The sequence below is a fragment of the Dermacentor albipictus genome, chromosome 4 (genome assembly GCF_038994185.2).
Source record: "Dermacentor albipictus isolate Rhodes 1998 colony chromosome 4, USDA_Dalb.pri_finalv2, whole genome shotgun sequence".
In the NCBI taxonomy this organism is placed as follows: Eukaryota; Metazoa; Arthropoda; class Arachnida; order Ixodida; family Ixodidae; genus Dermacentor; species Dermacentor albipictus.
The window spans coordinates 48,623,820-48,650,449 of NC_091824.1; the positions used below are offsets into that span (position 1 = coordinate 48,623,820).

Here is a 26,630-nt window from a genome sequence, read left to right on the forward strand (position 1 = left end):
ATTGGGCGGCTAGGTGGGCTGGCGGGCCGGCATCGCTCCCAATGGAACTGGCACGGCTGCGATTGCGGGAGGGACCTTGCTCGCTTGACGAGGCGCGTTTGCGGCTTCGAGTCTGGAGCGCCTGAATTGAAATTGAGTGTGAGTTCTGTGCAGCAGTTACCTGCGCGAGGTTGCCCGCTATGGTTTCGATTTTAGCTTGAAGCACGCTGAATAGATGGGTGACATTTTCGGTGAGGGAGCTGACTACTCTCTTCTCCATGTCCTGTAGTGTTTGCTGTAGCGTTTGGTGTGTCACTACTTCATCGGGTTGCTGTGGGGGTGTGGTGGGTGGCGGCGCAGTGTTTTGTTTGACTACTTTGTCTAGTTTGGCCATAAGCGCTGCGATCTTGGCGTCTTGTTCTGCTATCCTAGCATTTTGTGCAGTTATTATCGCTTGTAGTTTAGGGATTCGGGTGTCTGTTGGAGGAGCAGAGGAGTCCTTGCCCCTGCTTTCCCAGCTCACCTGCTTGGTTGTGTCTTGGGCGGGTTGCTGCTTTTTTCTCGGCATCGGTGTGGGCGGTGTCCGCATTTGTTGTGGGTGTGGCTGCTGCTGCCGGGCTCGGGTTCTCGACCTGGATCGGCTCCTGGATCGGCTGCGGCTGCGGCTGCGGTCGGCTGAGTCCCCGTCCTCGGAGTCGAACCAGCGGTTATTGTGGATCTTGGGGAGGCCGTCCCATCGAGACAACCTTTTCTCTTCGTTGTTGCGGGTGGGTGGCAGCTGAAGCGCTCTTGGTGGCTTCAGTCTCTTAGGGCATTCTTTGGTGCCGGTTTCGTGCTGACCACCGCAGAGTCCACATTTCGGCTCACAAACGTGGGTGGGGGGTGGGCTCGGCATGCCGCACCGGCGGCAAACCGGCGTGTTGGGGTCTGGACACACATCCGGGCGATGTCCCGGCTGCATACACATCCGGCAGAACTGCCGGGCCGGCCTATACTGGTAGCATGGGTATTCACACCCTCCGTGGTAGACCAGCTTGGGTAGGTGGGATCCTTCTATGGTGAGCAGCGCCGTTGTAGATGCGCCCAAGATGCGGGCGTCCAGGATCTTGATGCGGGTGTCCCGCACCCACAGTCCTTCCATGAGGCTTTCCCTTGTGTTGTTGGGGTCGAGTCCGTGAATGATCCCTCTGATGGTTTGCGGTGAGAACGGGACGTATGCTCTCACCGGGTGGGCTTGGTTGTCCAGCTTAAGGTGGGTGAGTTGGCAGATCTCGTCAGCGGCCTCCTCGTGCGGGGCGCTGACTATCAGGATGTTTGAGCCCATGTGGGGCCGCACGACGTATTTCCCCTCCGCACGGGTGGGGTTCTGGCAGGACTTGACAATTGCTGCCGCGATAGCGTGGTTGGGGTATTTTTTGAGGGCTAGGCCTCTCGTCGGCCGGATGACTACCTTCAGATCTCCCTTTGGTAGGGGTGGCAGTCTGGGGCGACGAGGACCGGGCTTTCGGGTTATGCCTGGGGACAGGAGGTTGCAATTGGACGGAGGGCCACTCACGGATATGGCTGACTCCGGTGATGAGGAGGTCTGTGTTTCCCGGGCGGCCCTGCGGAGCTTCTTCGCCCGATGCTTGCTGAGAACGTACTCCCACGCGGGACCGTGGGTAGGGAAGCTCGCAGCTGAATCGGACGACGATGTCAGGAGGCCTGGTTCTTGCGTGAAGTAATCACGAGAGTCCATATCGGAGTCTTCGTCAGGGAGGTTGACCATGGATGGTGTACGTTGGTGGCCGTTGGAAGGGCCCGGATCATCGGGCGAAACTTCGGGGGCCATTTCAGCAGTCGGGGCGGTGGTTTTACAGTCGGAGAGCCTGGCGCGCCAGGGCCGCGCAGGCAAAGTCCGATTGGCAACCGGTTTAGCGGCTTTGCTCAGCGGAGGCGGGCCAAAAAGCGTGGGTGTACAGGCGGCGGCGAGCCCGTCGGGCCGTTTGGCGGGATGTGACCAAGGCTGCCGGAGGCGCGATAGCAACCGTCGTCGGTACAGAGGGACGACTCGCAGGTTATTGGGGAGGGGCGGGAGCCCATCCGCAACACGTCTGCTCCGGTCGGCTGTCGCGGAGCGAGTCCCCGGAGTTGGATATCCGCCTCGGTGCTGGACAAAGCAGCCTCCCACTGCTGCGGATTGCTTAGGCGCCAAGAGGCAGGGGGCAAGTGTGCCGGGCAGGAGAATAGGACGTGATCGTAATCGGCGCGGGAGCCTTCACTTAAGAGGCAAGCCGGCGAGTGCGTCCCGGGGTGGAAGAGGGCAAGACGTGCGGGAGTAAGATAGGTATGGGCCTGAAGGTGGCACCATAAGTGTTGGTGGGGTTGGGAAAGGGATTGGTGCGGAGGGGGAAAGGTGAGACGAGAGAGGCGATAGTGCTGCGTGATATCGCGGTACGTGAGGAGCGCGTCGCGCGTATCCATTCCCGGCGGGGGCGGGCTTGCTCGGTCAGTCGAATTTCGAGCGATGGAATTGGCCGCCTCGTTACCAGGATGGGCCGCGTGAGCGGGCACCCAGATGATTTGGATGGGGCGAGAGGGAACGGTATCGGAACGCAAGATTCCGATGGCCGGGTGTGCCACCCGTCCAACCGCGTAGTTGTAGACCGCAGGTTTGGAGTCGCTGAAGATGTACTTCGCGGAGGTTTGCGTGATGGCAAGGGCAATAGCTGCCTCCTCGGCCTCGACAGAGGTAGAAGTGTAGACTGAGGCAGTAAGAGTGGGTCGGAGAGAATTGTCAGTGACGGCAAGGGCATGTGCTGGGTAGCGGCGGTACGGGGCAGCATCTACGTAAGCCACGGCGGCCTGCCGTTCGTACTGACGCCAGAGCGCGGAGGCTCGCGCTGCTCTACGGGAGGGGTGGTGTTCGGGATGCATATCTTAGGGAGGGGATTAACGGTTAGGAGGGGGAAGACATGGGAAGGGATGGGCAGTGATGTGGGAAGAGGAATAAGAGGGGAGAGATTAAGGGTGGAGAGAAGTGCGCTACCCGAGCGGGTGCGGGAGAGACGGAGGAGCTGGGCCGTGCGATGGGCCTCCGTCAGCTCCGTCAGGGAGTTGTGGACGCCCATCGACAGTAAGCGAGCCGTCGACATAGATGTGGGAAGGGACAGGGCTGACTTATATGCGTGGCGAATGAGGCTGTTGACTTTGTCTTCCTCGGTACGAGAAAGGTAGAGATACGGAAGAGAATAAATAAAGCGGCTGAGAACAAAGGCCTGGACCAGGCGGCGGAGGTCGTGTTCGCGCATGCCGTGGTGGCGGTTTGCAATGCGGCGTATGAGGCGGACAGTGTGGTGTACAGTGTTTGTGAGTCGAGTGATGAGGGTGGTGTGCTTGCCATTGGACTGAAGAAAGAGTCCGAGGATGCGGAGGGTAGAGACGAGAGGAATGGGTGTGCCGTCAAGGTAGACGGTGAGTGGAGAAGGCGATAGGGGGGCCATCCGCCCAGGCCGAAGGAGCAAAAGCTCCGATTTGGCCGGGGAGCAGCTCAACCCGATGGCCCGGGCCTGAGCTGCTACCGCGTCCACACCTGCCTGTAGAGTGGTCTCCATGTCGCCAAGATTGCCGGTGGTCACCCAGAGGGTGATGTCATCGGCGTAGAAAGCATGAGACAGAGCTGGGATAGCTCGTAAAGCACGTGCCAGCGGGAAGAGGGTGATGTTGAACAGAAGAGGGGACAAGACAGAGCCTTGGGGGGTACCCTTGTTGCCAAGGGAGAAGGAAGGAGAAGAAAGTGGGCCGTATGAGATTTCGGCTGTGCGGTGGGCGAGGAACGCAGTGACGTAAGCATGGACACGGGGTCCGACATGGAGGGAGGAGAGAGCGTCCAGGATGGCGGTGTGGTGTACATTGTCGAATGCTTTAGTAAGGTACAGCGCCAGGATAGCTCGAGTGCGTTTGTGGTGGGAGGGGTGTAGGACATCCTCGGAAAGTTGGTGCATGACATCCTGGGTGGACAGCTGGGGACGAAAACCGAACATGGAGTCCGGATAAAAGTCATGATCATTCAGATAGGCCTGGAGGCGGGCGAGGATGACATGCTCGAACAGCTTGCCGAGACAGGAGGTGAGAGATATGGGGCGGAGGTTTTCGAGGGCAATAGGTTTGCCGGGTTGGGATGAATGAGACACGTGCAAGGGTCCAGGAGGATGGAAGAGTGCCAGCCTGCCAATGTGTATTGAGGAGATCAGTAAGGGCTTCGAGGGAGGGGGTGTCTAGTTTGCGGAGTACCTTGTTGGTGATGCGGTCTGCCCCCGGGGCCGAGGTAGTGCGGAGTGTGAGTAGCGCCGCCCACGGAGATGTCTGCCTCAAGGTCAGGGTTTGGGGAGCCGGAGTAGGTAGGTCGGTGCAGAGGTAGTGGTCCCGGAGGGCCGCCAGGAAGTCAGTATCAGTGAGTGGGGAGGAATTAAGGAGATGGGAGATATCGTTGCGCTGGGAAGCTTTAGTGTGTGTAGGGTCTAGCAGCACCCTGAGAAGCGACCACGTGTCGCGGAGGCCCAGGTTGCCTGCCATGCGGTCGCAGGTCTGGCCCCACTGTTGTCTAACGAGAGAGGCGCAGTGCTCCTCCATGTCCAACGCGAGTCGGGCCAAACGGAGGCGCAGGCGGCGATTGTATTTCTGAGCCTGCCACCGGCGGTGGACAGCGTGATAGGCCTCCCAAAGGTGCAGCAGACGGCTGTCTGCCGTAGTGGAGTGTGGTGCTGTAGGGAGCGTGGATGTGGCAGTGTGGACGTCCGCCAAAAGGGTCTCGGTCCAGGCAGAGAGATCGGTGATATGAGCAGAGGAGGAAATAGAGAGACGAGTGGAGCGAAAGCGGTCCCAGTCGACTATCTGGGTGAGACGAGTAGAGGCGCGAGCAAGGGAGGGGAGTGGGAAAGTTGTACAGAGGACGTAGTGATCGCTACCGATGAAGACCCCTGTGTTAGTCCAGGTCGGATTGGCGACATTTTTGGCGAGGGTAAGGTCCGGATTGGTGTCTCGTTGAACACTAGATCCGATCCTGGTGGGGCAAGCGAAGTCATTAAGGACCGAAAGGCACTCGTTGTGGATGAAAGCCCAGAGTGAGTGGCCTTTGCGAGTGTTCTGGGGGTAGCCCCAGCTGGTATGTGGGGCATTGAAGTCGCCAAAAACGACCAGGGCATTGCGGCCAGCGCAGGAGAGCGCTCGGCGGAGGACGAGGAGGAGAGGAGCCGAAGGGGCTTTGGGAGGGCTGTACACATTGAGAACAAAGAGGCTTGTCTCAGTGCAACGGCGAGGAAGGATTTCAAGGAGGAGATGGGCACAGTCCGAAACGTCCAACTGGTGCTGCACGGCAGCAAGGTTGCGCTGCACCAGTGTGGCAACGTTTGGGCGGACCTCAGAAGAAGGATGGAAGGAGGTGTAGTCGCGCAGTTTCACGGGGGTTAGGGGTTCCTGGAGTGCTAGGACGGAGGGGAGAGTGTCGGGAGGGATGTTCTGGAGGTGGAGCTGCAGGGTGTTCCGCTTGCTGCGGAACCCCCGACAGTTCCACTGCCAGAAATTAAGGCGCGCGGGGTGTCTGGCCATGATGGATGGCGGAGTCACCCGACAGAGTTGGGGTAGGTGCCGGGGTGAGTGGGGCAGGGAGCGACAGGTATGCGACGGTGGCCTCAGTCGCGCTTTGGCGGATCTCTAAGGCCGCGACCCTGGTGTCTAGGGCGGTAAGGTGGGTTTCGATGGCGGCCACACGGGTGTCGATACTGGCGACGCGCTCCTCAAGTCGCGCAAAGCGGGCCATGACGCGCTTCTCAAACGCCTCCAAGAAGGAGGTTGTCTGGCGAATCACGTCACGCTCGGGCGCGACGGGGTCGGAGGAAGGTGATCGGCGTTCGAGCGGGGGACTGCGATTGGGAGAGGCGGCGCGCGATGATGCAGCAGAGGATGCCGTATTCATCGGCTGCTCAGCTAGCGACGGCGGCTGTGGAGGTGCGGGAGCTGGGGAAGTAGGAGGAGGAACGGGGGAGGACAGACGCACTAGCGCGGCCTGCAGCTGGCGCGACAGCTCCTGAATTTGGAGCTGCTGGGCAGCGATAGTGGCCTCGAGGGCCGCGGTTTGGGGGTCCGACGTGTGAGGCTGCGGTTTCCAGCTTACCGGTGATGTGGTGGTGGTGGCGAGGGCGGTGGACGCCTCGGACCTAGGCAGAGGCGGGAAGGAGACGGAGCGGTGGCGGCTGGCAGACGTGGCACCACGGGAGACAGAGTGGCGGCGGGGACGGGAAGGCCGGGAGGTGTTGAGGATGGGCGCGGTGGGTGGCGCTGGTGTAGGAGGCTGGTGCTTGGAGGTGGCCGGGGGCGATGACGGGCCGTTCCGCTCGAACCGGAGCCCGCACGAGCGCGAGCCCGTGACGTGGGCTCCCTTGCACAGGATGCAGCAGGGGACGCATGCCGGGGGCTCGACTGGCTTGTGGGCCTGGCCGCAGCGGTGACAGAGGGCGGACTTGGGCTTGGTGCATACATCCGCTCGGTGGCCAGGAGCCGAGCAGTTCGTGCAGGCCTCGGCTCTCGGGCGGAACGGGTGGCAGCGGTAGACCCCGCAGTTGAAGACGATGGTGGAAGGAAGAGTAGAAGTGCCGACGAAGGTGATGAGGATGGATTGGGAGCGCCCCATCTGGCGTGCGTCAGCGATGGCGTAGGGGGTGTTAACGTTCATTGACTGGAGGTTTTGGACGATCTCGTCCTGGGTTTGGGAGTCCACTGCGTTGTATATGATGCCGCGGAGGGCGTTGTCGGGTGCGGCCATGTAGGCACGCAGGGGGTAAGATATGGCACCCAGGCGGAGTTCCGAGACTCGGAGGTAGAGGCGAGCGCGCGGCTCGGAGCATGCATGGGTGCACTCTGTGGGGACTGCGTAGCCCATTTCGTTGCAGCGCCATAGCACAGCACGTTTTGGGCATAGGAACCCAGCGCGGCGAGCTCGCTTTTGAACTTCGCGCGCGCGGTCCACCGCTTTCCCCCTCTCTCATTCCTCCGAGGGCGCCGAACGGCACTTGTTGCCGTCCGCCCCCGAACGGTCCAGGGGCTCACCCGATTGGTCTGTTTGGGCGGGAACCCGCGTTCCCTCTCTCCTGGCGACTCAAGTCGACCGAGGAGCGGCAACGCGGGGAGAAGCTCTCGGACAGCGAAACGGTGCGTACTGACTTCCCATTCTCCCGGTCATCCCTTTGGTTGGCCGGTCTCGCCGAAGGTCCTCGACCCGAGGCGGTTGCGTACCTATTCGCTGCTCCTGTTCTGAAGGCTACGCCAAAGAGACGCGGCTCACTTGACGTGCGCGGTCGTACTGCGCCGAGTCGCCCTCGGAGGCTACCCCGAGCTGAAAGAACGTTGCCCTGGTAGCACGGTCGTTGGGAGCCATCCTCCCGTATAGCGGCGTGCTACCGCGTTTTGAGATAGCTGAGTGTCACCCCTTGACTTGCGGGAGCTTCGGCTCATGAGCCCCGCGCCGGAACGGGTGTGTACAGATATCCTGAACGCCAAGGTGGTCGTACAATAAACGCCTTCCTTGTACTCTGGGCCTTCTCCTTGCGGCGCTCTGTTTCGCTCCCATAGGAGACCGAACGAGCGTCCGCTTCGGGCACACGCTACACACGCGGCTGAGCTGATCGTCCCCCTGAGGGGCTCGGATCCTCGGACCTGCGCGGTGGTCAAGGTGACTCCCGGCGGAGCACCGCTATATCGGCGGAGACCACAAAGTGGCGCCCAACGTGGGGCCAAGGGCTCATTAAGCCTTTGGCCGCTTGATAGCCGAGCCAGAACGCTTTAACGATCAGGCTCGCCGCGTCAGGTCTGGTATCAAGAGTGGCCCTTTGCTGCTTTCCGCTTTCGGGCGACCCTCTGCCAAGTACCGAACGAGCGTCCACTTCGGGCACACGAAAAACACGCAGCTGAGCGTATCGTTCCTGCGGGATCGGATCCTCGGCGCGCGTGGTGGTCTATAGGTGGTCCCTTAAGGAACACCACGTGAGAGAGACCACGAAGTGTCGCCTGCAACACACGCGGCTGAGCGTATCGGTCCCTTTGGGCTCGGATCCTCGGCAGGCGTGGTGGTCTAGGTGGTTCCCCTAGGAACACCACGTGAGAGAGATCACAAAGTGGCGCATAAGTTCGTTTGCTGGCAGAATCCTTCTCGCGCACGCTCGCTGCAGCCCACATTCGGGTTGAAAAGACAGCGTGGTGCTACGCTATCGCTCCCACTGGAGCGGACGTAGCACGTTTGGGAACGGAGCCTTGCTTCCCCCAAATTGTGCGTGTTGTTACAACTGCCTGTAACGGCTCCCTGCGGAGCTAACAGCAGTTCGTCCCCACCTTGTAGCGTTGGCTACAGCACATTGTTGAGTTAGTCGCCTTTGCGATTTAACTCGTAGTGTCAGTTCCGCTAGCCACTGCGGCCCCTTGCCGCCTTTCGCTATCGGACGACTCTCTGCAAAGTACCGAACGAGCGTCCACTTCGGGCACACGAAAAACACGCAGCTGAGCGTATCGTTCCTGCGGGATCGGATCCTCGGCGCGCGTGGTGGTCTATAGGTGGACCCTTAAGGAACACCACGTGAGAGAGACCACGAAGTGTCGCCTGCAACACACGCGGCTGAGCGTATCGGTCCCTTTGGGCTCGGATCCTCGGCAGGCGTGGTGGTCTAGGTGGTTCCCATAGGAACACCACGTGAGAGAGATCACAAAGTGGCGCATAAGTTCGTTTGCTGGCAGAATCCTTCTCGCGCACGCTCGCTGCAGCCCACATCAGGGTTGAAAAGACAGCGTGGTGCTACGCTATCGCTCCCACTGGAGCGGACGTAGCACGTTTGGGAACGGAGCCTTGCTTCCCCCAAATTGTGCGTGTTGGTACAACTGCCTGTAACGGCTCCCTGCGGAGCTAACAGCAGTTCGTCCCCACCTTGTAGCGTTGGCTACAGCACATTGTTGAGTTAGTCGCCTTTGCGATTTAACTCGTAGTGTCAGTTCCGCTAGCCACTGCGGCCCCTTGCCGCCTTTCGCTATCGGACGACTCTCTGCAAAGTACCGAACGAGCGTCCACTTCGGGCACACGAAAAACACGCAGCTGAGCGTATCGTTCCTGCGGGATCGGATCCTCGGCGCGCGTGGTGGTCTATAGGTGGACCCTTAAGGAACACCACGTGAGAGAGACCACGAAGTGTCGCCTGCAACACACGCGGCTGAGCGTATCGGTCCCTTTGGGCTCGGATCCTCGGCAGGCGTGGTGGTCTAGGTTGTTCCCATAGGAACACCACGTGAGAGAGATCACAAAGTGGCGCATAAGTTCGTTTGCTGGCAGAATCCTCGCGTACGCTCGCTGCAGCCCCCATTGGGGTGGAAAAGTCAGCGTAGTGCTACGCTATCGCTCCCACTGGAGCGGACGTAGCACGTTTGTGAACGGAGCCTTGCTCTTCACGAATTTTGCGTACCTGCACATTTCTGGCAACTCATTCGGAAAGCCTTAACGCCTGAGCGATCTGGCTGACCGCACCATGTCTGCTAACCAGAGCGGCCGTTGTCCCCTCATTACGTTAGCAGACGTTGCTTTGCGCGAGACCGGGGCCTTGTCCCCCCTCGAGCCGAGCATAAACTCACGCTCGCGTACTGCCGCCCCCAGTGGGGTGAGCACGACAGCGAGGCGCTATGATACCGCTCCCACTGGAGTGGACGTAGCTCAGTACGGGAACGGAGCCCTGGCGCTCCCCGAACCGTGTGTGTCGGCACCGCTGCCTACAGCTGTTCCCAGTGGAGCTAGCGGCAGTATGTTGCCACTTCGCCCTTCATCGGCTCCCTGCGGAGCTTACGGTGGGCAGATCGGTACAGTGGCCTCAGCCATTTCCGAGTTCTGCCCGTTGGCTGCGAACACGCTGAGCAGTGAGAAGGCACCGTGGTCAGCTGCGACCCCCTGTGGGGCACCCAGCCGTTCCACAAACAATTCTGCTTCTCAGGCTCCCTTTGGAGTGCATGGTGCAGCGCCCAGTGGCGCAGCATCGGAGCAACGACCCAGTTTGTCAACGCTGGCCGAACGTGGCTTAAGCGACTCCGCCGCTCTCGGTAGCGACGGAAGACAACGGGACGGTCCCCCTAGGAACCACATTTGTTCCGGGGCCGGCGCGAACGGAACCCCCTTGGATTCCGCGCCGCTTATCGAGTTGGGAGCCATAGCTCCATCGCTCGAGAGCACCTGCAACGCTCCAACAGTTTCCTGCGAAGCTGGAGCAGACACGTTGCTGCGCAACGCTGCAGGCATGATCCAAACCCTCTCTGAGGCGGTGAAAGCCCTTGTCGCTACGCCGAGGCTCACTCGCCCAGCGGTAAAGTTGGCCATTCCGATATACCGTGGATACGGCGACCTGGTGAGTGCCCGAGAATTCATAGAAAACCTGGCGCATTATCAAAGAGCCATGGGATTGGATGAACACGATGTGCTGGGACGCGTCGTTCCCGCAGCACTGACTGATGCGGCTGCCAGGTGGTATCGACTTGTCGGCCACCGAGCAGCAAACCTCGGGGAGTTTCGCGTGGCCTTCCTACGCGAATTCCTACCCGCAGACTACCATGGTAGGATGCGGCGAGAGCTGGAGCGACGCACGCAGGCTCCGGATGAGTCATTGCAGGAATATGTGCGAGCGATGGAAGAGTTGTTCTCTATCGCTGAGCCCCAAGCCTCAAACGAGGAACGCGTCAACCGGGTGATACGGCAGGCACATCCGACTTTTTCGGCCTACCTGCGTGGCAGTCGGTTCCGTGATTTAGAGGAACTGGCCGCCGAGGCGAAGCGCATACAGGGGGACATTCTCTCCACTCGTGCGTACCGCCCGCCACCGCCGGTCAGCGAGGCCCTTGAGCCGCGCTGTGCGTGGGGAGGAGCCATGCTCTTTTCCCCCCGGCGCCCCGCTGAGGCTGCCTGTGCAGCAACAAGCGGGACGAACAACTGGGAGCTGAGCGAACGAGCTCTGGGCCCGTTCTCCTATGAGAGGCGCGTGGCTTTGACTACGCCGTCGCTCGAAACGCGCGTAAAGGGACGTCATCCGTCTTATCGCGCTGGGGAGCCTCAAAACAGAGAGCCCCGCGGCACTCCGTCGCACCAACCCGGGAGGAGAGCAGCTGATCCAGCCCGTGATCGAGATCGGGCTGGAATGCGCTGTTTCCGCTGTTCGCAGCGGGGTCACATGGCAAGGGAGTGCACCGTTGACAGGCCTCCGGCGAGGCAGGGAAACGGAAACCGCGGTCGCTCGTGAGCGCACGATCGGCCGAACCCTTGTCAGCTCCCTGTGCGTACCGGGCAAGCTGTGATGCTGGTGCGCACGCGCCGTTTATTCCGATCACCCTTGCTGGTCGTGAATTTGCGGCGCTACTGGACACGGGCGCTAGCGCCTCGTTGTTCGGTGATGAGGCTTTCTCCCATTTGAGCAAGCACGCAGTGCGCTTGAGAGACAGCCGAACGACTTTCAACCTTGCGAAAGGCGTGGCCCATTCGGCAGGCGCCGCAAGGCTGACCGTCAGATGGGGGGAACGACTGAGACGCACGCGTTTCATTCACCTCCCAGGGCTCAGTGTTCCTGTGATTCTCGGACGGGACTTTCTCCTGAAAACCGGGATCGTAGTGGACATTGCTAATGGTGGCTATCGCGACGGACCTTTTTCCTCGCTTAAGCCGTTCATCAGCCCGCCGGCGCCGACTCTTGCCCGTGCAGAAGAGGCGTTCGGACCGTGCCGCGCGCAAAGTTCGGGGGCAAGCCCCTGCGCTGTGCGCTCGCCTGCTCCTAGCCCCCATTGGCATAAAGCGGCACGGCACGTTAAGGCACTACACCCGTTGGCCGCCAGTGCGGTTCACTTGGGTGGTGCACAGAAGGCTCGGTTGTCGTCACTATTACGCCAATACGATGAGCTATTCACCGATCTACCTGGCTGTACCGATCTAGTGAGCCACAAGATCGAAACCGGTGATGCGCTTCCACTGAAGTGCAACCCTAGGCCTGTCAGTCTGGCCAAGAGGCAGGTGATTGACGGTTTGCTGGATGAGATGCTAGCGACGGACATTATCCGACGCTCTTCCAGTGCCTGGGCGTCTCCAATTGTGTTGGTGCCTAAGAAAGATGGCAGTCAGCGCCTTTGCGTAGACTACCGCCGTCTGAACGGAGTGACTCGAAAGGATGCCTACCCGCTCCCGACGATTAGCTCCATTGTAGGAAACCTGGGCAGTGCGAGGTACTTTACTACGCTAGATGCCTCCAAAGGTTACCTACAGGTCCGGATGGATGATCGTGACCGGTGCAAGACCGCGTTCACGTGCCACAGAGGGTTGTTCGAGTTTACTCGTATGCCCTTTGGCCTCTGTAATGGTCCGGCGACCTTTCAAAGGCTGATGGACCGCGTTCTCGGGGAAGCCAAGTGGTCACACTGCTTATGCTACCTCGACGACATCGTGATCTATTCACGAACCTTCGAAGAGCACTTGACCCATGTTGCCGATGTGCTCGAGAGGGTGTGGGCTGCCGGGATGACTTTGAATCCGGCGAAAGCCCAAATCGCGCAAACTCGAGTTCAATTACTCGGGTTTACGCTGGGCAGCGGCTCCATTGAGCCGGATGGGGAGAAACTTCGAGCCATACTCGATTTCCCCGTGCCAAAGGACGTACGCGGCCTGCGCCGCTTTCTGGGAATGGCCAACTACTACAGGTCGTTCATTCCGTCCTGTGCCCGAGTGCAGGCACCCTTGACCAAGCTATTGGGAAAGTCTGTCGAGTGGCATTGGGGACCTGAGCAGCAAGAGGCGTTTCGCCGTCTGTCTAGCGCCATTGCGGAGACAGCGCAGCTCCGGCTCCCCGACCTGACCAGAGAGTTCGTTGTCCAGACTGACGCGAGCGATTTGGGATTAGGAGCCGTCCTCCTACAGGTATTTGATGGCGTGTTGCAACCGCTGGCCTTTGCCAGCCGCTCCTTAACACCCTCGGAGAGGAATTATTCCGTGACCGAGAAGGAATGCCTCGCCATCGTGTTTGCACTACGTAAGTTCGATGTCTACTTTGACGGGACGAAATTTGTCGTGCAAACAGACCACAGTGCGCTAAGCTGGCTGATGCGGCTCCGCGAGCCTGCGGGCCGGCTCGCGCGCTGGGCCCTCCTGATACAGCATTATGACTTTTCAGTGCAATATCGAAAGGGGAGCACCAACGTGGTAGCTGACGCGCTATCTCGTGCTCCATTGTCCACCGGGAGCCTTCCTCTAGGTGCGACAGTCGATGGCGGCGCCTTTGCGCCAGCAAGTATCAGGGGCGAAACGGTGGCCGAGCCGCCGAGCGGTGAGAAGGGAGAGCCCGCAAACGGGCAAACCCGTGCCGCTATCCAGGCAAGCAGCGTGCCGCAAAGCAGGCGAGAGGGGGAGCTCCTTGAAAGCGAACCCACGACGCCGACGCGGGCGGTAGGGATGGCTGCAGTCCTGAGTGGGGACGAGACTAGGCCCGCCTGCGTGGGTACTGGAATCGCATTCAGCCGGAAAGAGCTACTGACGGCCCAGCAAAATGACCCGTTTTGTCGCGCTTTGAGCGACGGTCTCCGGGAGACAGAGCGCCGAGACGCTGCTTGTACTGCAGCGGGCGCGGTGGAGGCGAAGCCAGCGTGTGTCGCTGTGGCCTCTGGGGATTCATATTTGCTGGATAATGATGGGCTCGTGCTGAAGTACATAGCCACCGATGATGAGCCCGTAGACGCCTTTAAGGTGGTTATCCCCAAGAGTCTGAGAGGCGCACTGTTGCGATTCTCTCACGACGAACCCTTGGCCGGTCATATGGGTGGCTCCAAAGTTTTTGCAAAACTGAGCCAAACTGTGACCTGGCCGGGCATGAGGCGGGATATACTCCGCTATTGCCGCTCCTGCCATGTCTGTCAAATGGTGAAATCACGAGGAGGCAAGCCACCTGGATTGATGAAACCAATTGACAGTGTGCGTCCGTGGCAGATAGCCACCTGCGATCTAATGGGGCCTTTCCCCAGGAGTAAGCAGGGGTATAGCTACTTGTTGGTAGTTGCTGATCATTTTTCGAAATGGGTTGAACTGTTTCCTCTTCGGAAGGTGACAGCACGGGCGGTGCTAGGAAAGATCCTAGAAGTGTTCAATCGGTTCGGCTACCCGGAAAGGCTGATCACGGACAATGCGTCCTATTTCACCGCTCGGGTGTTTGGTGCGACGTGCCGTTCCTTTGGAATTGATCACCGCACTACTTCGCCCTACCATCCCCAGTCGAATCTGACAGAGCGAATGAACAGAACGCTCAAACCCATGCTCTGTGCCTTTGCCGAGCGCCAGAAGGATTGGGCTGACCACTTGAACGAGCTCGCGTTCGCCATCCGAACCTCTGAAAATCGTTCAACTGGTTTCTCTCCTGCCTTCCTCAATTTTGGAAGGGAGCTGGCGAATCCTATGACCAGGATAATTCGCCGCCAGCACGAGGATGAGAAGGCGCCGGCAGACCGCTCTGCTTACGCATCGAAGCTACGGGACCGTCTTTGTCAGGCTCTCAGCAGAGCAAGGCAGAGCTTGACGAAGGCCAGAGCCCAGCAAAAGGCTCGGTACGATCGCAAGCACCGCCACCTTTCATTTAAGGTGGGTGATCTGGTCCTGAAGGGGAACCACGCGCTTAGCGATGCTAGTAAGGGGTTCTCAGCCTCGCTGGCACCTAAGTGGCTTGGTCCGTACCGAGTGCAGAGAGTTTGCTCTCCGCTCGTGTACTTGTTGAAGGGTCCCCCTTCGGGGAAACTAGGTCGTGCCCATGTCGCAGACCTGAAAGCCTATGTCGCTCGGGCTGGCGATTTCACGCCCGAGCCCGTTCGTACAAGGCGCCAGCGACAGGGCACACCCGTAGTGGCCAACCACAAACGGTACAGTCTGAGGAAGCGATCACCTGTGTGATATCGCGCCGGACGGCGGACCCCTCCGCCACCGAAGGCCCTCAGGCAACGCGCAGCCTCAGTAAGCAAACTTCTTTCTCGACGGGCGTTCCCCGAAAAGAAGTGTTGCCGCAGCCCATGCTAAGTAATTTTGCTCTAAGTGCATGTTCATTTCAGTGTGTATATATGCTATTGCGTGTTGCTCCTACGTAAATACTTATTTTTGTTGCATGTAAGTGCTCTTACTTTCAAAAGCATGTGTGCGTCCTTGTTTTGCTTTGTTGTAAATAGCGACGAACCGCAGTTTCCGTGTAGTTAACTGGCCGCCAGTGCTGTGTCGCGGGTGTTTTTTTCGCTGGCCCATTCGGGGCGGTAGCCTTTGCGGAAACGCGGCGGGGGAGTCGCGGTTTTTGTTTTGTATGTGTTTTTTGTTTGGGAGGCCAGTTTGCACGTCGGCTACAGCTTCCCCTCGAGAGGGAAGCTGCGGTCGCCTGGCTGTTGCTTCCGGATGTGCGCATGCGGGAGGACAGTCGTAACGGTGTTGCGGGGTTGTGGGGACGACTGCCGAAGGGGCGCGCAAGACGCTTGTTGTTCTTTTGTCGGGCTCTGTGACTTGGCCGCAGCCGCTTTGTGTACGCGCGTCTGGCGGCATTCCTGTGAACATGTTGCGTGGGGGTGGTGTGTGCGTGTGCGAGTGCGCCTGTGCCCGGGGCGAGTGTGCGTGCGCGCTTCTTTGGACGCCCTAGATCGCCAGTGGCATCCCCGACCTTGTGCCCCTACTCGCACCTCCCCGGGGGAGGGCGGGCGAAAACCACTGCGGCCCGCGACGCGAGACCCACCTCGCTTCCCCCGGCTGACGGAGGGGATGTTTTATGGCATAGAGTAACGGGATAGGGTTGCGCCGGCGGTCCTGGCCCACTTCCTTGAGCGCAACTTTGAACCGCCGTTTGTGTGTGTGTATGTGCATTGGTGGCCGCCTCGGTGGGGGTCGAGACGGACGGGCGAATGGGGAGGCTTCCCGCGTTTTTCCGGGTGCCACCGGAACTCTTGCGCGTTGTGCGCGGGCACTTGTCTCCCTGACCTCAAGGCGCAAGGTGCGACATCGATGGCTGCGCACTCCTGCACAAACGGCGACCGTCGCGATGACTCCGATCTGCAGCATCCGGGGCCATTCGCAAAAGAAAGGCTTGGCTCCCAACGGGACCTGGTGGAGGCTGGCCCGGCCCCTCGGCGGAGCCGGACATCCAAGAGGAACCGCCGGCCGCGTCAGACGAGTGCTCGGCGGCAGGACCGGGCCGCGAGGAGTGTGGCCACCTGGACGTGCCAGCAGGATGGGGCGCCGCCCCTGACCTTCTGCAGCAGCGCCCCATGGAAAGCGCAGAGGCGGGTTCGCCGAGATAGGCAGGTGAGCCTGGCGCCCCATCCATTCCGCGGGCACACGGTGGCCGAAACGAGCGGCTCGGCCGCAGCGCAGTTCCCTCTTCCGGACGGCATCCGCTGTTGCCGGCTATGTGCCGCGCCGGTCTACTCGCAGACCCATTTCCGAGGGTCTCTGCACCGGGCTCGAGAACGGGCCCTTTTCGAGGCTGGTGCTGGCGACCGCAATCCGGCACCAAGCGGCCCGAAGATTGCGGACTCGGATTTGGCGGCCCTGTGCCGGCAACGCCTGCGAGACAGCCCCGGCTTCGCGGCAATGGTCGGTGCGGTGACCCCGACGGCGGCTATCGAGAATACGGCACCGGGCGTCGAGACCAAGGGCAAGGTGACGGGCTGCGGAGCTTCCCCCACACCCCCGCGTCATACTGACGAACTGATCCACGAACTGGGGGGGCTTTCGTGGCCGTGACCGGGCGTTGCGCAGGGGAGCGTGGGCACGAACATAGCGCCATGGGACACCGCGTGAGTGCCAGTTTCCTTGTCCGGGCCGCCAATATTATTATCATGTTGTTTTATTGTGTTATCATTTTGTGTTTTGTGTTTAACTTTACTATAATATACGCGTTTCTGTGTGTAACTGTAAATAATCTTCGTTGGGGTGAAACATTATTATCGTTTCCCCCCCCCCCACTTCTGTATTGCTGTTTTTGTTCTGTTTTTGTTTGTTTATTTGCGTGTGTGTTTTGCCTTTTGTATATGCCGTGACTTATAATGATATTATACTATTGTAAGTTTATAAGATGGTTTCGGTTCGTGTTTTCATTGTAGCTATCAGTAATTATTTTTTATTTTATGGTTATTTTAGTGTAGACATGCATGGCACTAGTTAAGAGCAATTATAGAAATTTGTTTGGGCTGAGCTGAGGTTTGCGCGCGCCCCGCTAGTCTGACCACGTCAGACCGGTGGGAGGGCGATTTAGGAGGGGAGAGTGTGGGGACTGCGTAGCCCATTTCGTTGCAGCGCCATAGCACAGCACGTTTTGGGCATAGGAACCCAGCGCGGCGAGCTCGCTTTTGAACTTCGCGCGCGCGGTCCACCGCTTTCCCCCTCTCTCATTCCTCCGAGGGCGCCGAACGGCACTTGTTGCCGTCCGCCCCCGAACGGTCCAGGGGCTCACCCGATTGGTCTGTTTGGGCGGGAACCCGCGTTCCCTCTCTCCTGGCGACTCAAGTCGACCGAGGAGCGGCAACGCGGGGAGAAGCTCTCGGACAGCGAAACGGTGCGTACTGACTTCCCATTCTCCCGGTCATCCCTTTGGTTGGCCGGTCTCGCCGAAGGTCCTCGACCCGAGGCGGTTGCGTACCTATTCGCTGCTCCTGTTCTGAAGGCTACGCCAAAGAGACGCGGCTCACTTGACGTGCGCGGTCGTACTGCGCCGAGTCGCCCTCGGAGGCTACCCCGAGCTGAAAGAACGTTGCCCTGGTAGCACGGTCGTTGGGAGCCATCCTCCCGTATAGCGGCGTGCTACCGCGTTTTGAGATAGCTGAGTGTCACCCCTTGACTTGCGGGAGCTTCGGCTCATGAGCCCCGCGCCGGAACGGGTGTGTACAGATATCCTGAACGCCAAGGTGGTCGTACAATAAACGCCTTCCTTGTACTCTGGGCCTTCTCCTTGCGGCGCTCTGTTTCGCTCCCATAGGAGACCGAACGAGCGTCCGCTTCGGGCACACGCTACACACGCGGCTGAGCTGATCGTCCCCCTGAGGGGCTCGGATCCTCGGACCTGCGCGGTGGTCAAGGTGACTCCCGGCGGAGCACCGCTATATCGGCGGAGACCACAACTCCAATCCATAAAAAACACCGCAATACTTTCCGCGCATAAAAATCAGACCACGAGGGAGATTATTGAGGCGTACTATATCAGGAACAAATGGTCGCGTTGTGTAAGCATGCCATCGTTAAATTTGCATTACAGTGAGTTTGAATTTTTAAGCCGCCTCATAGTGTAGCATTAAATTACAGGGTTTTGCGTTTTTTGCCTGCGCACTGATAATGACGCCATCGATGGAAGAGCACGTGGCTATGAGTTGTGTACATAAGTTTGTGCATGCCTTCGAATAAAGTTAGTTGTGAGTTCAGCGCTGTCCTGTGTGTTCCTGCCTTCTGTGTTCGTCTTATTGCGCTGCCCCTTCAAGATGTTCACTGCTATTTGCTTCAAGCATAGGCGCGGCGAAACTTGCGCTGAAGTCAGGCACTGGTGCGCTTTAGGTGCCAGAAACGGGCATCACCACTGGTACAGGGATTGTTAGTTCCATCACTTACGCGCGATAAGAACTGGAGTCATGCACAAACGTGACACTGTCAATGATCGATCGTGTCAGGTCCATCGGCAGGTATAGAACTCCAGACACATTTTGGAAGATAGTCAGTAGGGAGTGGGATGTGACCGCAAAAGTAAAGAAATATACGAAGTTACTCCTAATGTAACCCCCACTGAAGGAAAACAGTAAGTTAGTTCAGACTGATCAAGTATTTCTTCAAAACTTTTTATTGCTCTCGTTAATTTCGCAGTATTAGTTTTATTTCTATTAAAGTTAATTATAAAGGGAAACTCTTATTCTTGTTTCTTTATTATTATATTATTTTTACGCCTAAATATCGTTTGAATTGAGCATTGAAATTTCATTATGAATATCTGAAAGTAGGCGCGATATTAAAGATTTTAAAAAAGCGCACACAAGGGGCACGTTAAAATGTGACTGCTGCCTCGAAGGCCTCAACAAAACATTTAATGAACAATTTGTTGTTAATCAGTTTTCTTATATGTGTTAACTGCAAATTATGTCCGCTTCGGCGAAGGTATTTCAAGAACGCCATGTTCGCTGCACTCATAACCTTCTTATGATAAAAAAAAAGTTTGGGCAAAAAAAAAAAGAAGCAGCGGCACACACCAGAACATCCTTAAGATGCATTTCGAGTGAATGAAAACATAAGAGTACTTCTCAAGATTAACAAATTATATGTGAAAATCATTACGACACAACTGCACTTTTTGTCGTCGTAAACGGCTCTAAATGTTAAGAAAGTTCCAATGGTAGGGTGCGGAAAAACCCACACACTTGCTCATACATTGTTTGTAAACTTAAGTGAAATTTAAGCGAAACTCGGTGGATATACTTCCAGTTCGGATCAAGTCAAACTTATGGCACCTGACATTCGCATTTCACAAACTATAGCAGCTGATTCCTTGACGCAGACCATTTTCGCCGACAAACCAAAAAAAGAGATAATTTTACTATTAAGAGAGAAGGCAATATGAAACCATAATCGTGTTAAAGCAATTCAACGCTTGTGAATCGTCCTTGTCTATTTCTGATTTTTTTTCCTTGCTCATTTCCGCAAATAGCTTTGACAATTTCGAAACTATGCGCAGCGTTAGAACATCGACCCACGAACACGATGATCGATCTTGGCAGCTCGTTTCTTTGTTGTTGCTCCTTAACGTACGAACGCTGTCATGCGTGAAAACCCCCTCTCTCCTTCCCGTTCATGCCTGCTAGTGAGTTGCCACGTCATGTAACGGGTTGTACCGTAGAGTATACTAGTATTCTGTACGTCAGCGCTCCTTCTGTTTGCAGTTCTTTGAAGCAGAGTGAGCCTTGACCGTGCCAACATTTCGGCGCCGTGAGAGCGCGTTTCCTCGTTGTTCGTCTATTCCTGCCGCTTTGTTAACGAGGCAGTGAGAGAACGCTACGTGTATTTGGGGCGAGCGCACTGCCAGGCTGACTCACCTCTGTAACTGTCTCTCAGAGCAAGAGGAAGACGAGGCGCTCTTACGAGGCGCAAGGAAGAGCTACCGTGGAAGTCACGTGCAAGACTGCTCGCACGCGACAGGAAAATGAACGGGAGGGAGAAAGCAAAAAATTAACGCTGTCTTTAAAACGAAGAAATGGAAGACAAAGAGGTTGAGGTAAGGTTGGGCTTTCTTTCTTATTTTGGACTAGTTATGTATTTTAATTAGGTAATACGAACCGTTAGGTTAGCGGGAAGGAGTTAAGGCATTGCATTATGTTTTCATTGCGAACTTTCACCAATCCCTCATCGTGTGTACGTGCCATGCGTTAAAGGCAGCAACAGCAATGAGCCATGGGTGCGAACGGCTTCGTTGAAAAATCGCAATGCCATTCCTTTCGTGGAACCTCCAAACGACGTCGTTCTTGGCGTCCGCGCTTACCGAAACCGAACGCTACGCGTTTGATGCATCTCCAGCGCTTGAGGGGAAATGGGAAATATTGAGAGAGGGAAAGACAACAGGACAGTGAGGTAGCTGCGTTCTCCCTGTCCAGCGTCCCCCTCGTACATCATGTTGTCATTCCCTCGCTTGTACTTCCCGTAAAATGCATCAATTCGGACTATTCGGAGCGAAAAGCCGAATGCTTCTAGAAAGTGATTCGCTAAAATTAAAGGAACGATGCCCTCGAATATGTGTGTATTTCTTCAGACTGGGATACATAGCGCGAAAAATGACACAGGGACAAGCAGAACACAGGACGAGCGCTTGTCCTGCTTGTCCTGCTTTCTGCTTGTCCCTGTGTCATTTTTTGCGCTATGTATCCCAGTCTGAATGTATCCCACCAACACGCCCAAACTTCTTCCCTGCTAATGTGTGTATTTGTTGCGAATAGGAGAGTTGGGTAGCGTTTGTTGTTTCATTGCGCAATTCCGCAGAGAGCAGAGCCGTTAGCCAGCACCTCTGTAGTGGTGCCGGAGCCCACTCCTGCAGCCGCCATAGAGAGAGAGGGTGGCGGGGGAACAGAAGGGCTGTGCATCCCGAGCGCTCCACCACAAACATCTGGCGGTCAGGGCAGATGCCGGAGTCATGGCACACAGCCATCGTGGCCTCCATTCTGAGGGCCAGAAAGCCGGCTGGAAACCCGAGTTCCTACCGGCCGGTCTCCCTCTCCTCCGCCGTTTGCACGGTGATGGAGGCCATTGCTCTGGTCCACGGAGCAAGAAATATAGGAGTGGAAACTCCGCTGTTTGCGGCAACCAGAAAAGGTCACAAGCCCGCGGATATATTTTCATGCTGGCGGCACCTGGCGGCATGGGAAGAAATTACCGCTGTTTCGGTTGCCAGGGCAACCGGTCGAGTGTTGCTCCCGTTCGGCCGCGCGCGCCTGACTTCTACCAGAGTCCTTGCATTTTTTTTTTTTACTCTGCTTCTACTGAGGGAACTCTCGCGCGCTACTTTAACGCTTGTAGCCCGAAGAGCAACTGCTCCTACGCCTCAGCCATTTGAGCACAGTAAAAAATAAAACGCGTTCTCCATGACAGCTATAAAATGATACGTAGCTTCTGGTTGTAGCCAGGGCTATCTTGCTCCGTGGCGGGCGGTTTTCGGCTTTTTGCACTTGCGAAACTGATGGCTATCTCGTTCCTAATCGCTCATAGGGCGACCGCTTGTTTCTCGCTCTAGTGCTCACAGGTGTGCGCTTAGGAAGGATGCCGCCGTGCATGTGTTTCCGTTCCTTTTCTTTTTTATAAGACTCGCGAAAACTAGTTGCCCTAGCTGCTTGGCGATAAGAGGAAGATTAGCGGAAGTTTGCCACACGTGTTGCTTTTTTTGATGGGCACACAACAAAACAGTTTTCTTGAGTGCGCGCACCTACGCAGTTCGGTTACGGCGTGCCCGCTGAAGCAAACACCCGTGTCGTCTGCTTGTCGTCTGCTTTGAGCGGGTGCCGCCGGAGTGAGCGCCGGGCGCTGCTTTTTTTTTTTCCGCTGCTGCTTCTACGACGCGCCGCATGGTGCCGCCACTGCATAGGGTAGCGTCGGCGCATGCAACAATTGTGACTTTATCTGGTCGCCCGCGCTCGCTCGCGCTGACGGGAGTTTCACCTCCTATATGTCTTACTCCGTGCTCTGGTCCGACTGGACTGGGTGGCCCGTGCCCATGTCTTCCTCGCCGACGAGCAGACGGGGTTCCGGTGGCGCCGATGCACCACGGTCTGCGTCGCGGACATGGTCTCCACGCTGGAGGAGGCCAAGGCCTTCAATGACGCCGTGCTCCTGGTGCTTATCGGCATCAAGGGGGCCTTCGACGGCCTGCCCCATCCGATCGTTCAGCAGGCGCTGGACCTCCTTGGCATCAACGGGACCCTGCGGCGGTTCATCTCGTCGTTCTTGGATGGGCCGATCGATTGGGCCGATCGAGGAACTCCCCTCGGCCGGTGGCAGCGGGCGTCCCACAATGGTCAGTGGTGAGCCTTTTCCTGTTCAACCTGGCCCTGGCCCGGCTGCCTGCTGCCCTGTCGATCGACCCCCACTACCCCGTCAATGCCTCCACCTACGCGGACGACATCGCCCTGTGGGTGCGAAGTCTACCAAAGACCCACCGCAGCGCGCGCTCGGCCCTGCAAAGAGCCCTCGACCCCGTCGCTGCTTACCTGAGCAACATTGGCCTTGCTCTCTCGGCAAGTAAGACGGATGCCATGCTGCTCCACCCAAGAGCAGCCGCCCGCCGCACAGCTGTCCGGTTGCACCTGGAAGGCGCCCAGTTACTCTGGAGCACGGCAGTGACGTACATGGGGCTGCACATTGATCACCGGCTGTCCTGGCTGCCTGCTGTCAAGACCCTGCATGTCCAGGTCCTCCGGGTCCGCAAGGCAGTCTCCCAGCTTCTTGCCCGAGGACAGGGCTGCACCACTGGGTGGGCTCTGCGGCTATACGATGCAGCAGCCACCTCACGCCTGCGGTACGCCCTCCCACTCGTGGCACTACCGCCGGCCCGTTTCAAGAAGCTGGAGCTGCAGCATCGGGCCGCGATTAGGCTCTGCCTGGGCGCTCCTCGCAGCTCCCAAGTCGCTGCAACCTTGGCCGAGGCAGGAGCATGGCCCCTGTCACTCCTCCTTCTGCAACAGGGGCTACGCCATGTTGACCGCCTCCACCATGTCCCAGACGGTAGTGCCCTGCAGTCCCGACTGCGCTCACGGCCCCATTCACAGATGGGCAGACTCTGTGAGCTGTACGAGGAGGTGATTGGGAGGCCTCCAGCGAACAATGCACAGCTGCCTCCTCCCCAGAGACCACCCATACCCATCACCACAGAGTTGCCCGGCGTTTCCAAACGGCGCTCCCCGACTTGTGCCCTTCAGCAAGACGGCTGCCCCCCTCCTGCATGAGGACCAAGGATGACACCTGCAGATCTACATTGACGGCTTGGTGATGCCGGACACAGGCCCGTCGACTGCGACATGTATGGTGCCCTCCTTGCAGAAGAGCAGGCAGTGTCGCCTTCCCGACCATGCGACGTCAATAGCGGCAGAGGTAGCAGGCGTCCACCTGGTTGTGGACTTACTCGCGGAGGAGCTGCCAGCGACCCCAGTGACCATCTACTGCGACTCCAAGGCGGCACTTCTCAGCCTGGAGAGGCCAGAAAGGGCCAGCCTTGGGGTCGCCCTGCTCTCGACAAGGCTTATGGCGCTCCAGGAGGCGGGCTGCTCAGTGTCCCTCCACTGGCTTCCAGGCCCCGTAGGGATACCGGGCAGCGAGGAAGCTGATGCACTGATAAAGCGTGCCCACCACTGCGTGGTCCCGCCCAGCCTGGCAGTGACAGCCAGTGACGGCCTGCCATCCGAACAAGCGGATGTACTTGGGGCACCCTCCACGACCACTTCCGCAGCGCGGCGTCGCACGCAGGGAGACCTAGCCTCCCGCTGCGACTCAGGATTGGCTGCTGCTCGACGGGTGCTCGCCGCCACCGGCACGGCCTCATCGCCTCTCCAGCCTGCGCCTCCTGTGGGGAGCCCGAGACCCTGGAGCACCTCCTGCTGGCCTGCCCTGCTTACCTGCAGCATCGTGGCCGCTTCCTGCAGGAGTTCCAACGCCTGGGGCTTCCTTCTGCGCGGCAGGAAGACATCCTCTTCTCTGGTCGCAACGAGCTACCAGCCCTCCTAAGTGTCGTTGAGTACCTCGACTCGTCGGGGCTCTCGGCGAGACTCTAGGATTTTCTGCAAAGATGGATAGCCGTGAGGCTATCCAAACCACTCTAGGCTACTCGACCTGTCCCAACCATCTGGCTCCTGCTGGACCACCGCCCCCTGGCCTTTCACCAGATTACCATTCCTGCCGACAGACAGACCCACCTGCCTGTCTGCTCAGCCGCTGCCATGGCGACACATTAACCCCTTACTCTCCTATCTCCTTTGCTCCTACTATCTGCCCGCACCCCTGCTGGCGCTGAGCCGTGCTTCCGCGAGGGCTGCAGAAAATAGCGTCAACCTTTCCTTTTCCCCTCAAGAGCCACGTCTCTCACAAACATCTATAGGACCTGCAGACGCACGAAAACTCTCGAACACGTGCCGGCTGCCCTGCGAGTACAACTGAAAACGATATCGTTATGACGGTAAGCGTACAAAGACACTGTACTAACGTCTCTTTGTCGCCCCTTGCCTATTTTCACAACTTCCACAACAGGGCTAGTTGTTTCTTGAAATTTGACAAAATATTTATTTTACCATTGCCAATGCCATATCTAGAACTCAAGCTTGTGAGAACTACGTCCGCATCGAAGGTTATTCAAAGGGGCCCTGGACTACCCCCCCCCCCCTCTCTTCAACTTTGGTGAGGAAACACGTTCCGCGGATAGTATCACGCACTTGTGAACATCTCAGCCACGCACGAGAACATGTCACGCACGAGAACATCTCAGTGGAGCGCCTCTCTCAAAAAACGCCCTCTCATCAAACAAAGGCGTGCTCCTCACCCATTTCGAGGTTTTAGAACACTCGTCTCCTCTTTCATCCCATTTCCACGGTGCAGTTTGATTGAGGTGTTTACATCTGAGAGGCAGTAACTGCACTACATGTTCCCCACTTTCCCTCCCCAATCAACGAAAATCTTTTCTCGAAGCTGCCGGCGGGGCCGGAGGATGTCATGTGTCGTCATAGGGCAGATTCCCGCAGAGCTGTCCTATGTAGTTGACAAGAGGCAAGCGAGATGTGTTGATCTGTGCAATTATTTATACTGTTAAAGCGTATATTAATTGACGCAGTTAACTTAAACAGGCTGAAGTGATCGAAAATCTGAGTTTCGAACCCACGCGTAGCAATGAAACACAAGCCGGCGCCGCCCTCTCCTTCGGAACGGAGGGTGTTTGAGGGGGGAAAGTTAGACATTGCGCGCGCAATATCCCAGCTGGTACTAGGTCTTTCGTTTCTTTAAATAATTTCGGTAATATATTCCTTGGAAGCAGTTCTCTTGTTCCTTTGCATTCTTGAGGCTTCGAAGAAAGCTCGGTTCATGGCCCCTTTAAACTGATTTGCCCCCCCCCCCCCCCCCCCGCAACTAGGTAGAGCGAAAATACGCGCCCTTTGCTTCGGCGTCTTCGTATCGATGGTAACAGTCCAAGTACCTACCACAAGAACGGGCCAACGAGCCACAGAAAACTATTCGCTTTAAAAGCCAAACGCGGGCGCTGCTATGTGTGAAACTAGACTGCCGCAAGCACTTGCTGTCACGGTAGCACAGAAATAAACTTACCCAGCAGGTGAGTCATATGTTCTACCACAGGGCTGCCTCAGTCCAAAAAAGCAGGTCTTTCGCGCCGTCAGGTTAAGATGTCGTAATGTTCGGTTGCTTAAAGAGAAAAGATCGCATGTGAGTTCAATATGCGTGACCCTCCGCTACTGCTCATACCGAACGCCTTATGACCATCTTATGATAATCACAGGTCATCACGCTACACCTGAGCGACTGTAATGCAATATATAGCCCCTTATCAGTCGACAGCTATTCAACGAAATGTACATGCTCTTCTGTTCACGGTCACACGTGAAATATGGGGTTTTACGTGCCTAAACCACGATCTGATTAGGAGGCACGCCGTAGTGGGGGGTCTCCGAAAATTTTGACCACCTGCGATTCTTTAACGTGCACCTTAATCTAAGTACACGGGTGTTCTCGCATTTCGTCCCCACCGAGTTACGGCCGCCGTGCCCGGGATTCGATCCCGCGACCTCGTGATTAGCAGCCTAACACCTTAGCTACTAAGCAACCCCGGCGGGTACAGTCACGCGTAATCTGTTCCGGACATTCTGATCATATATATGGAGACCTTCTCCATCGGCGCCGCCGCCGCTGGGAGGCGGCTCTCAAAAGTTCAGAGTTGGCAGACCAACTCTGGGCCGTCCGGCAAGCCAAAGATGCCGCCCGAGTCCAAGGACTTGGAGCCGCCACCTGAGGCCACCACAACGAAATTGCCGGCCATTCATTAATAAAGTTTCTTCTCTCTCTCTCTCTCTATATGGTACACTCCTATCTGCTTCGTCCCTAATAC

The 26,630-nt window shown here is 57.5% G+C and overlaps 1 protein-coding gene across 1 annotated transcript; it reads left to right on the forward strand.

Annotated features, from left to right (window-relative positions):
- The first annotated feature begins 22,315 nt into the window (after positions 1 to 22,315).
- LOC135915378 (uncharacterized) lies at positions 22,316 to 23,475 on the forward strand. The gene is made up of 2 exons (XM_065448412.2): positions 22,316 to 22,520; positions 22,553 to 23,475. Exons 1-2 carry the CDS (start codon positions 22,316 to 22,318, stop codon positions 23,473 to 23,475), a joined length of 1,128 nt encoding a protein of 375 aa, XP_065304484.2.
- The last annotated feature ends 3,155 nt before the right edge of the window (positions 23,476 to 26,630 follow it).